Raw genomic sequence first — 12,907 nt, 5'->3', positions numbered from 1 at the left:
TGATCATTTAGGGCTCTATTCTCCCATGCGCATAACTCCAAAAAGCCGCACACCAGCACTGTTTTTGGCTGCACGCTATTTTAAGTGCAGTGCATCGATAAGGTGAAACATTATATTGCACTAGAAATATGGACTTAGTTACATTTGAAGCCACACAGACTCGTGTGTTGTGCAGCAGCAGCTGTGATCACTCAGCTGCTGCTGTGTGATTAATTAAAACTCTGACAGACACAGACTTCTGTCCACGTTGGTCACAGTGATTCAACTATTTTCATACTATGTCCAACGTAAAGTCACAGTTTGATCCACTATAGAGTGAAACAAGCTGTCATATGCAGATGAGGATGGACAACAAACTGTTCCCACACATATTTTAATGAGACTCAGCTCAGGTCGTTTTAAACAATTTATATTTAAAACTGTGTATTATGTAAGCCAACAGTTCTGTTTCACTGCAAACATCCCTCTGTATTAAAGCAGGATGCTCTGTGGCCACGTTATTTCCTCATATCTCCATCATCGAACTCTGTCACGCTTTACAGCGATGATGATGATGATGATGATCATCAAGGAGAGAGATTTTAACTGTGACTCGGACAGAATGTGGCCAATCCTCAGTCACACTGCAATAATCTGATCAAAACAACCTGTTACATTGTTTATCAATGAAGACGTTTCAAATTCAAATTGAACTTAATCATTTTCATGGATTTCAATGACATTTACAAGCGTTGGAAAAACTCCATGTTCCATGATTTCTAGACAGCCCAAAAAAAATGACATCACCGCCTCCTTTCCTTCAGCCCGTCTTCATTCACACTATGTGGTTTTGCTCTACTTCCACGCAGTGGGCGTGTCAGGAACCTGGACCAGAGAGAGAAACGTGTAACTGCAGTCGCGCAAAAAGCGCTTAAGTCCAGACAGGAGAATAGACCCCTTAGAGAGTTCCAAAATTCATGTATTAAATATGATTTGTTTGGCGTTTTAGGGTAAACGGGCTTTAACTCAAAGGTAAGTGAGAAGCCAACGTGCATTCACAGCATTTATTATACAGAAATTACAAGTACTTTATTAATTCTGCTTATTCTGCATGTAAATCAGTGGATGGAGAACATGAGTTTGCATTTTTCTGTTTCTGCAGATTCTCAATGGACCTCGGAGCCTCTGCAGCAGGAAAGGTAAGGATGAACAGCCTTTTCCTCCCTGTGTGTGTGTGCGTGTGTGAGAAAGCGAGGCTGTTGACGGCTCCACCTGCTGTGTTTCAGACTGTGTTTAATGGAGGAGATGAACGAGCTGTTCTTGTTGAGTGTCTCCATTAACCTGTCAGATCAGTAGAACCCTTAAAACTGGGTGTGACACTGAAGATGGAGTGAATTCTAGGGTTCGTCAAACATTTAATGCATTGAATGTTGCATAATCTGCAGGTATTAGTAGATATAAAGGGAGTAATCAGACTGATTTGTCCCAGTTCGGTCCATAAGATCCTGGAGAGATCAGAAGTAGGTTCCTCCGATTTTATGTTTTTAATTTCCAAAATTCTTTGGTGTCTTTTCTGTTTGATCATATTTCCCTGTTAAGATGACTTCACTGGCTTTTAAACTTCCAGAAATCATACCAAACCTGCTAAATAGGGTTAATATTGTCAACTACTGTTATTAATTTTATATTTTGTTTCAGATGATTAAAAAGCTCCTATTTTTGATTAAAACATTACACAAGATTATGTTGCAAGAGCAATGTTAGCCACACAGCTAACCCTAACAGTAAAGATCCCATAGAAATGTGTGATATTGTCCTAAAACATTATTTATGAAACCTTTATTTATGATTTCCCTGAATCTCACACAGCCATGTAGAAGTGTGCATTGCCATGAATCTGACGATACGATTCACGATACGATATCTCTCGATACTAAACAATACATTGCGAACATCACAATATCAATAATTACAAATTTCACCTTTACAAAATGGTATGAAATACAATTTAGTTCATTTTTTCCTCATTTTGTGAGAACAAGTAAATGGTTACTAACTGTAATTCAAGTACAAATATCAAAAACAAGTTGTATGTTTATCAAACTGTTAAATTACATTTTTCAAAAAAGTTTAACTTTTGCTTCTATAACAGATTGTGATTCTGTTTAGTTCTTGAATTCTTAACCACATACATTGTTAAAAGTGCCCAGTATGTTTTATTCAGTGTTTCCCAAACTTTATTGCCCTCTGTACCCCTTAGCCTTTATTTCTTAAAAGAACCCCTCAGCTCATGTTATGCATCATTTATTTGTGTCTTTCCTGTGTCTCGTTAAACATTAACAATGAGTTTAGACCTTTTTTATTCATTTATTTCTGATGTTTTGCTGATTTTTGGTGTATTTTAAAGAGTTGTGCCACAAATTATGATAAAAAATCTACAGTGTTTAAAAATAAACTGACAAATGTTTCTGTGTACCTCCTGAGAGGTGTTCAAGTACCCCTAAGGGTACACGCACCACTGTTTGGAAACCACTGTTTTATGAATAAAAGATCAACTTCCAGCTAAAATGCATTGAGGAGCAGAGCTGGATTATATAAATGGACTACACTAGGCAGACTTTTCCGTCCATGTTATTTATGAATTGAAAAGTGAAACTTATCAAAGTTACTGTTAAGAAGTTAATTCACATTTTACATAGCGTAGTTTTGGTTACAAGTTGGTTCTTTGTATGCCAAAACAAGTTGTCGTATATTAAACACACAATTTTTTTAATATAATTATTTAGATGTTATTACCCGGCTCTATTAAATGCTATTAAGTTATCCTTATTTTATCCATTGCCGAGTGTCATTATAAAGGCAGTAGTAGCAGTAAATCACCAATAGGTATCAGCATTGCTATGTAAACAGAGCAAATGAGATGAATGTTGCAAGCTGATGCATTTTGCAGAAAATCTTAATTAAATATGTTGATTAAATTGAATAGTTAAATAAGTAGTCAAATATACAAATATACTCGGTTTATTTATTTCATTAAATGTAGTTTTACAACAAAAACAATATTTGATCAAAGTCAGGAGAAAAATGCCACAAAGACCTTTTTATTTTATCAACATTTTGTAGTATTCTGTAGTATTTTTTAAACCACATTAAAGGTGCAGTCTGCAACTCTCAGATCACTCTCTCCCCCTCCCTCTCTCCCCTGCTCTCTTGCCCTGCCTCCAAACTTTCCAAAGTCCCTCCCTCAGAGGAGCTAACAAGCTAACGCTAGCCAGACAGCACCATCACAGTAATATAACATGCTCTGTTAAAAGCATATTACTGCAGCGCTTCTCTCTCTATGTGCACACACCTCAGCAGCAACAACACAGTGTCACTTAAAGCAGCTACACGGAGGCTGCTACGCGCACGTGAACACATTCACCACAGAGTTGTAGTGTAACAATTACAAATCAAATATAATGTCAATCAAGCAGCAGTAATTACCTTTCAAGCAGAAAAGTCACCAATTCCATCTTCTATTCCTCCAGACTAAACACTGTAAAAAAAAGACAGTGCTCAAGCTCCGGGAAAGGGGCGGGGACTGTGAGGAACAGCTGTCAGACAGCCCATCAAACACAATCCTGGCTCTGATTGGTTCTTTTTGCTCGGTCGCGGTCCATTCTGGCAATCTGCCAAAGGCTGCAGGCGCAGCAGAGGGCGGGGCTCAATGAGTCTGTTTTTTTCACACAAATTACTAGTTTGATGTAAAGCTGTCCTTACATAGTGACAGCTTTAGCAAATATGACAAAAAGTCACTTTTATAGGAGTTGCAGACTGCACCTTTAAACTACACTGTCCCTCTAAGAAAGTCAGCTGAGCTGCTGTGCAGTGGAGCAGCGAGTTAAAATAGTGATTGGCTGATTGCTCAAAGTCTCTCAGTGCTTCCAACACTCAGAACTGAAGGAGTTTTATAGAGAACAGACAGACACCTGCACTGAGCGTCTGACATACAGCCACTAGCACAGAGGAAGCAGCACAGATACTCAAACTGCGTGCACTGGGAGAGCACTTACTGTAACTGACTGGCATTAATGTGACGTAACATAACGTTAAGATAAACGTCACTATTTTTAGTTCATTAAAAAATATTGTTATATTAACATTTAAAAATTATAGATAGGATATTTTTATATTTTAATTTATGTTTTTTTTTTGGTCCCTCTGTCTGGGCCCCCCCCTCCAATCAGGCCCCAGGCACATGCCTAGTTTGCCTTTACGTTAATCCGGCTCTGATGAGGAGTGAGATGGTTTAACATGGTCTGACGTGTTTCACTGACACCTAGTGATTAGATGTTTACGTGCTACTGTATATGCATATGCATACGCAATTAAATGTCAGGAGGTTTTTTTTTTTTTTTTTTTTTTTTTGTTTAAAAAAAATCTATTTGGGGCGGTGTGTAGCTCAGTGGGTAGAGCGCCCGCCCCATGTACGGAGGCTGTAGTTCCTCACCTGCAGCGGGTCCAGGTTCGATTCCCGGCCTGTGACCCTTTCCTGCGTGTCATTCCCTGCTCTCTCTGACCCCCTTCCTGTCTAGCAACTGTCATATAAAGGCCACTAGAGCCAAAAAAATCCTTTAAAAAAAAAAAAAAAAAAAAATCTATTTGAATCGATACGATAATCACGCAGTGAAATATGGCAATAAGTTTTTCTTCCACTCTTATTAAAATGATGACCAGCTCAGCTACTACACCATTAACTAAACCTGTCTTTGTGCCGGAGCCCTTTTTTTGGATTTGGATGAAGTCATAATAAAAACACACTTCAGAAGAAGCTCTGCATTCATTTTCAGTCACAGAAAAACATCATCACTACTTTCTAGACATTCAATCACTTGTTTTCCAGTGAAAAATAGTAAATGTGTGATATTCTTGATATTTTTGTGTGTTGTGGCCTGATTTTTAAAAAGGAGAGAGAATATATTGCTCAGTTCAATCAGATGGTCCAGTTTCCTATTAATCAGATTAATAAACTGTCCATGTACCCAAAGCTGTGGAGTGGAGACAAGGAAATAAATTCACTCCGTGCGTGTAAATGAAGACACACTCACCGTCAGCAAGCAGAAAGCAGAGCGCCTTGGGGCCTCCTGCTGTGACTAGTGATGAGGAGGACATCAGTTCAGATGGAGACGAGCTTTTATTGAGCACTTGATGCTGAGAGAATGTCTCCAACATTGCTTTTAAAAGCAGCTTAAAAACCAGCAGGAGAGTTTGAATGAAACGGGGTTTATTTGTCGACGTGTCCTGGTGTTGCCTTTAAACGCTCGTCACAGGTGAGAAGTGACGTCAGGCTTGATTTGAAGGGAAATGTAAGGGTTGTTCCTCATGTTTTAATGTCAGTTTGTGAGATTCATGGCCTTCAGTCAGTTATTACCTACTTTGTTTAGTTAATAATTCTGCCCAGCCCTCCTTAGACTTATTATGTGAAAGCAGGGTTCCTGGGGATCCTTAAAAAGTCTTAAAGGAGACATTTTAAATCCTTCCTTTTTTACATATAAATCATACAGTTGTGGTCTATATAATGTGGAACTGCAATGCTTGGGTCTGAATTCCTCATTATTATATTTATTATTTTTATTAATATTATATATTATTACGTTTGTTCAGAAGCGATTGTGTCCGTATACTGACTCAGTCTGATTGACTCCTAAGGCGATGGTGCACGGGAGCAGACGGAACGGTTTATCAGTTTGGTTCCAGTAAAAAGTGACCATAAATGGACTGATATGCAGACATGGGGCAGTGATGATGTGATTTCATGTGGAGATGGAAACTTGTCCGTTGAAACTGATCAGAATACACAGAAACCTCCGTTAGCTGGAGTACAGCAGCCCACGTACCTGCCCGTTCTGATTGGCCGAGTCGTCTGAAGGGCACCCTCATCAGCCAATAGGGTGCGGCCTCTGTCACGGAGCGGTCTTTATGTGAATTTTTCTTGGAAAATTGCTAAATTATTGCAATGCGGCCAATACGGCGGTGCGTTCAATAGCCTGTAAAATACGATACTTATCTGAGATCACAGAAAGACGAGGATTGATTTGTTTGCATGCCTTCACACTTCACCACGTTTTGCATTTGTAGTTTCTTTTAATTTGAAATCACAAAGTCTGCGAAGATCTCCGAGGATGCAGCAGCTACAAAAATGTGACAAAACCTTGTTTCAGATGAAGCCAAAAAGGTGTGTTTGAATATTCATGGTCAGTGCACAGCTAGGGGTGTGTGTGTGTGTCCGTGTGTGTGTGTGTGTGTGAGACGAACACACACAAAGAGAAGATGGGACAGTGTTAGGAATATAAGATAAATGTCTGCAGGACTTCAGGGTTCAGCAGAAGAAAGGGAGGTGATAACTCACACCTCTGCTACTTGTCGCTTTAAACCTGCCTCATTAGTGTGTGTGTGTGTGCGTGCGTGTGCGTGCGCGTGTGTGTGTGTGTGTGCGTGCACATTTTCTGCATGAGTATAAATCTGTTGGGATTATCACCTCCTCCTTTCTAACAAACATGCTCAGATCTTTGTTTTTCTCCTTCCCATGGCCCCGCCTCCCTGGGTTCCATCAAAGGCTATAACAGCCGCCCAAAGGCCAAACCTCAGCAATAAGCTAATTAATTAGCAATAGGTCACGCTGCACTTCTCCTTTATTGTTGCAGCTCAGAGGGCGATGAGGCCTTTACCCTTCAACAGACCAAAAGATAAACGTGTTACAGTCCACGTCCATTTGGCTTCCACGCTTTTTAAATTCACTTTAAAGGACCATCACAAGACGGCGGTCGATTCAGAGGACCGTTCGAATAAACCAGACGCCACATTCTGCCCCAGGTTTGATGTTGTGCAGCCAAAATAAACACAAATGATTTGAAAAACATAAAACTTGATTGAAGGAAAATGTATAAAACAACAACAATGTACAAAGTGAGAACAAAAACGCCAAAGATGATGACAAATATGCACAAAGGTAACGTAACAACAATGAAAAAAACAGCAAAACACAAAGTGAAATGAAAAAATACATAAAACTACACAAGACAACTACACATGTACACAACACAAACATAATGACAAGAAATTACATTCAACACACAAAAGATCATCAAAATGACTCCAGAATTACAACAACCGATAACAAAAAGGACAACTAAAACTTGTCATTCAAAGTTGAACTTTACAGCACAGATAAGAACGAAATTTCATTGCATTGGCTCGTATTGCAGGATAAAAAAAAACAGCAGCAAGTATTTACATAAGGTAAGTAGTATTTAAAAAATTATATAAAATAAGGTGCAGATATACAGTAAATAGATATCAAGAGGAAAAGTCATGCTTAAGATTCCTATACAGATATAGAAGTATATTGCATTTTTTTTTTGTGATGCATGTTATATTGTTTATTTTTTCATGTGTCATGTGTAAGAAGCACAAAATGACTCTTAACACACAAAACAACAAAAATACACAAAAATATTTCAAAAACACACAAAAAAATCAACAACAAAAACAGAAAATGAGAGAAAAATACACAATTCAACTCCAAAAATACAGATAATGGCACAGACTAAGAGAAGACTTATTACAAAAACAACTATATATCAGTGACGTGCAGTCAAGGTTGGCAGTGCCTACTTAAGGGTGAATTGATATTATGATTATTTGTTTTCATTATAATATAATTATAAATTATGTATTTCTCCATTTCCGATAGCCTACAGTACCTATAAGTTTGAAAGTATCAGCATTTTGTGCTTTTCGTAGCCCAAATTACGAAACATCGCTATTTCCTGGAACAGTCTCACTCCGTTGTAAGGCAGGAGGAGGCCACACCCTCTCTCAAAAGCACATTGCTGCTCTGCCTCTGTTCCCATAGCATGTTTTTATGTGTTTGCACATGCTCAGTCAGTTCCCCAATATGAAAACCATTTACGTCTAAAGGCAGCGTAGAGAGCTGCCTTTAGACGTAACCGTGCTATGCTAAATGCTATACCTAAGTTCACAGTACATTAGTGAATTGATAAAGCGTGGCTGCTGCTACGTTCTCTAGCTAGTGGATGGGATAACACTACAGTCAGGATGACAGCGCTAGAGACGATAGAGAAACTTTCTTTTGAGGAAAAACGACAGCTTTTAAAAGATGGAGACCAACACCTGAGTTACCAGACCTTCAGCAAAGAAAAGGTCTGAAAATTATTGGTATTTTTCACAGTGAATGGAATAAAAGGAAGGATTGACTTTGTGGATGCTCCTCACTGAGGCTGTTCTGAGTTGTTGTTGTTGTCATTTTCTCCGTGTTTGTGTTTCCAACACAAACAACGGATGTGCTGCCGTGTCATGAGATATATCTTGTTGGGAGAGTATGGAGGCTATATTAAATAATTGTTTATGTTTCTTTAATGGTGTTTATGATGTTGATTTTGTTAGATGGCTAAATACTTGTTCATGTGGATCTTGATGGGTTTTTTCTTTCTTGTTATGAATTTTTTGAATTATATTTTGATAAGCGCATTGAGATGGCGGTTGTAAATTGTGCGATACAAATAAAGTTGAATTGAACTGAGTTAACACTTGCCAGCAGAAACATATGGAATTGTCATTGGTGTTGACATTGGTGGTCTCGATTTGCAACGCCCTGCCTACCCTACCCTAGTGCTCACGGCAGTCACTGCTATACATGAACACAAAAACACAGAAACACATGAAACAGCAATAAAAACGGAAAATGTGGGAAAGATATACAAACAAATACATAAAATGACTTGAAAAACACACATAATGACAACAAAAATGCACAAAACTACAACTACAAATGTACACAACAACAATAACAAACTACACTAAATTACTATTAACACAAAAAACAAAAAAAAACTCAAAATGACTCATAAAACACACAAAATGACAACAAATATACACAAAATGATTTCAAAAACACACAAAACAGAAACTGAAAATTGAGCAAAATATACAAAATGACAAAATATACACACTCCAAAAATAGACAAAATGACAACAGAAATACTAAAGACTACAAAAACACACGAAAAGATAAAAACAAAAAATGTAGAAAATAATGTACAAACAACAAAAATACATAAAATGACTCCAAAAACACATAAAACAAGAAATATACCAAAATGACAGGAAAATCCAAACCCTTTGTCCTTTGCTGTAATAATGTATAGATTGGTCATTATATTAACAGCTGACATAAATGATTATGATATGGTTTTTGCTGTGATAGAAGTTGCTCGTCTCTAATAATGATTATATAAGTAATTCAAAAGAAATCCTAGTATAAATGTGTGTTTTTGACTGATGTGGTAAGAAGTCCTTGAGCTTGTGGTCAGTTAGAATCTGTGCAGAATTTCACAAAACAAGTGAGAGGAAGCAGAAATGTGTGATAAATGATAAAAATGTTGATACTGAATGTTCAGAGAGATGTGCTGCAAACCTGTGAAGGTCGAGGTTTTTACGTTACTTTGAGTCTGAACAAAAAGCAGAAAACTCTGTCAGCTCACTTTAAGTGCTTCATGGATCAATGAATAAGTCTGAAACGTTGGGCCAGTCGTAAACGCACAACCCGACTCGGGTCCATATCTGTTATTTTTAAAATGATCCTCATTGTATGTTTTTAAGCCAATTTTATGTGTTTTGCCGTGCTGAAAGTGTTTTATTGTGCTGAAAGTGTTTTTTTGTGCTGAAAGTGTTGCTGTTGAGGCCGTGTCAAAAAATAATTCATGTCACTGCTTCAGGACAGACAATAAAGTTTATTCATTTGGTTCTATTTTATTCTGTGCTAACAGATGTAGCAAACAACACATTGTCCGAACACTCTGGTCCTCATTTATCAACCTTGCGTGAAAACGGGTGTAAATCTGTTCACATTTGGTCGTACAATTGCGGCGGCTGAATTCAATCGTCATTAACTACTGTTTCGGAAGCCCCGCCCACCGAGGTCAAACAAGAAAAGAAGTTTTTCCCAGATAAAAATTGGCATCTTCACAGCTGACGTGGAGCAAAATAAAGATGTGCTTTTTGAACGTGTGAAAAGCAGAATTAAAGAGTAAACTCATTTAAACGCTCTGTGGAAGAGAATCAGTTAACGGGCAGATGAAGTCTGCCCCCCTGTGTGCGATGCAAGAAACTTCACAGCAGAGGTCCTGCAGACACACATGGATATGACATTTATATCAGATTTTTTTTAAATGAACAATCAAAAGTGGTATTAGTAATAACGTGGGGGTTTTTATATTAATTTTTTTTTGTTCATCTTGTTTTAATAATCTGTTTTATCTATTCTGAATATGTGTCTGCTTATGCTTAAATGACAGTTGTGGTTTGTTTAAAATAATGTTATTTTCAGTCTCACTCAGATTCTCGTACACAAGCTCAGACCTGACGTGAGATCTGATTGTAACGTATGCTCACGTCATAATTTATGCTTTGAATGAACTCCTATTTATTTTGGTTTTTATCTTATTTTCTGTTTGGTTTTTGATTGTCAATGTTGTGTATTGTTTTTTAATTTATTTATTTATTTTAATTAACAATTAAAAACACCACAAAACAGTCACATATTTAAATGTGTACTAATAAAATATTTAATAAACGTCGTCTGGTCGGTTTTCATTCAAATACTTAAATCATTTTTATTTATTGGATATGTTCAGCACTTTGTTTTTACTATTTCAAGAGCAGAAAAAAAACCTTCCAGTTTTATATATTGACAGTTTACATTTTTTTACTCACTGTTAACCTAAATTAAAAGCAAAGGAAATTTAACTGTGTTCTCATTTGGATTATTTAAATTATTTATACATTAAAAAAAAAAACCTGCCCAATTTGATCATAAGTAAGGATTTGAGCCAAGTTCGTCCCTTTCCTTTTGGGTCTTGGGGATCATGCTGCGTAGGGAGAGGAAAGGCCTCTATTGGGAGGTTGTGCTCATGAACCTTAACAATGCAGGTTCTGTCTGACTACATCCAGCTGCCCTGTAACTTATATATAAAATATTAAAGATCTTTTGTTGTATACGTGGTCTGTTAACTGCTGGAGAGGTAAAGTTCAACAAACATTGTTGTTGGAGCCTAATGGGGAAAAAATTAGTTTGTGGCAGGGATTCGAACGAGCGACCTTTGTATCAAGAGGTGAGTTTAACGGTTGAGCTATACATGCAGAAAGAAATTGACCTTTTTTTTTAACATTAACTTATGCAAAAGAGAGTACAGGCACTTTTTTTGAGCACTTAAAGCATTGCACAAATTGAAACTAAAACTAAGATTTATAAAAGTTAAAATAAATGAAATTATATATTTCTTTTTTTCAAGTGCAAACAATATGTGCAAAACCAAATCAAAGTTCTACTGTCAATACAGTGTGCAAATAGCGCAAACAGAGCCTGACCAAGTATGTCATGAACAACATGCTGCGACTCCACAGCCATGTTCTTTTAACTGTTCATAACATAAACTACTTCTTCCACAAATTGAAACTACAACTCAAATTTACTCCTCGATCCTCCTCTTCTTCATTTCCTTCTCCTGCTTTAGGTTCTGGCAGGCTAGACGTAGCAAAGGTGCATTACTGCCCCCACAGGTCACAAATACAAGTTTGGATGGCTTTTTGTTTTACTTTACATATTGAGCATATTTTTATTATTTGTATGTGTGCGCGTGCGTGTGTGTGTGTCAAATATCTCCCGGACGCGGTGCCAGTTTGACTTGAAACTCGGTCGACGGGTTCCAAATACCCCGAGTGTGTGTATCTGTTATTTTGGTGTAATTTAGTAATTTCAAAATGTTTATTTTAATTTTATTTCACTTCTGTACGGCCCCGAAATGAAACCTATTCAACTTTTGACCTCAGGGTGTGAGGGGGCGCTAGCGCACATCTATGTCTATTTCACAGCACAGCTCACTTCCGGTGTGTGACAGAGCTTCTGTGGACTTCTCTTTAGGAAACATACTTTTTCTCTTTTTTTAACTATTCCTACCCTAACAATAATGTTTCGAAACGTTTATTTTCATGTTAGTTTGACCTAACGCTATTTAGACCGGGCGGACCTCACCCGGAAGTTGTATAACGGACCACCATTTAGTCTGGTTACAGTCTGTGTCACGACACACGTCCGTAGCGTGGTAGTGCGCTCCCGTGGACTTCTCTTTTGAGGAAACATACTTTTTACTGTTCCTTATTGGTGATAATGTTTCAAAACGTTTATTTTCATGTTAGTTTGATCGTACGCTATTTAGACCGGACAGACCTCACCCGGAAGTTGACGGAAATGGCTGCTGTGTTGAAAGCTGCACATTTCTTCGCGACTTATGTGTGAGAACCAACGGAGGAGATCAGAGTCCAGGTAGAGAGTCTCACACACACATCGATCAGGTGTGCTTCACTATCGATCACCGTCTACGTGACATGCGTGCAGGTATGTGAGCGTATAACGGACCACCATTTAGTCTGGTTGCAGTCTGTGTTACTACACCCGTCCATAGGGTGGTAGTGACTGCAGTGTTACGCTCTGAGTCAGATCTAAGTGTTTACATGTTGCTACATAGTGAAGGTCACCTGATGATTACTGCAGCTTCACCTAACTACTGACAATAGAGAAGTTTAGTGAATGGACTGGTGTGCATGAATTTAGAATGGATTCACCCCCCAAACACACACACACCAAACAACAAAAATATGAAAATGACTTAAAATACACAAAACTAATGATTTATATAAAAAATACACAAAAGAAAACAGAGATGCGAAAAACTACACTAAAAATAGATACAAAATGACTCCTGAATCACACTTCAAATGCAACAAAAAACAATCATTATACAAAAAATGCACAAATGATGTGAAACAAAAAAACTAAACAATATTTATACAAGAAGTACACAAAACG

The 12,907-nt window shown here is 37.6% G+C and overlaps 1 protein-coding gene across 5 annotated transcripts in view; it reads left to right on the top strand.

Moving 5' to 3' along the window:
• The window catches only part of whrna (whirlin a), a 197,744-nt gene that overhangs the window by 155,381 nt on the left and 29,456 nt on the right, over positions 1 to 12,907 (top strand). For all 5 annotated transcript variants that reach the window (XM_028463219.1, XM_028463216.1, XM_028463220.1 and 2 more), the window contains exon 5: positions 1,142 to 1,178. In XM_028463219.1, the coding sequence (XP_028319020.1) occupies positions 1,142 to 1,178 (37 nt within the window). The remainder of the gene's footprint in view (positions 1 to 1,141; positions 1,179 to 12,907) is intronic.

This window comes from Gouania willdenowi, chromosome 12, assembly GCF_900634775.1.
Source record: "Gouania willdenowi chromosome 12, fGouWil2.1, whole genome shotgun sequence".
Classification (NCBI taxonomy): Eukaryota; Metazoa; Chordata; class Actinopteri; order Blenniiformes; family Gobiesocidae; genus Gouania; species Gouania willdenowi.
The sequence above is the reverse complement of the archived record's forward strand: the minus strand, read 5'-3'. Positions and strand labels throughout refer to the sequence as shown.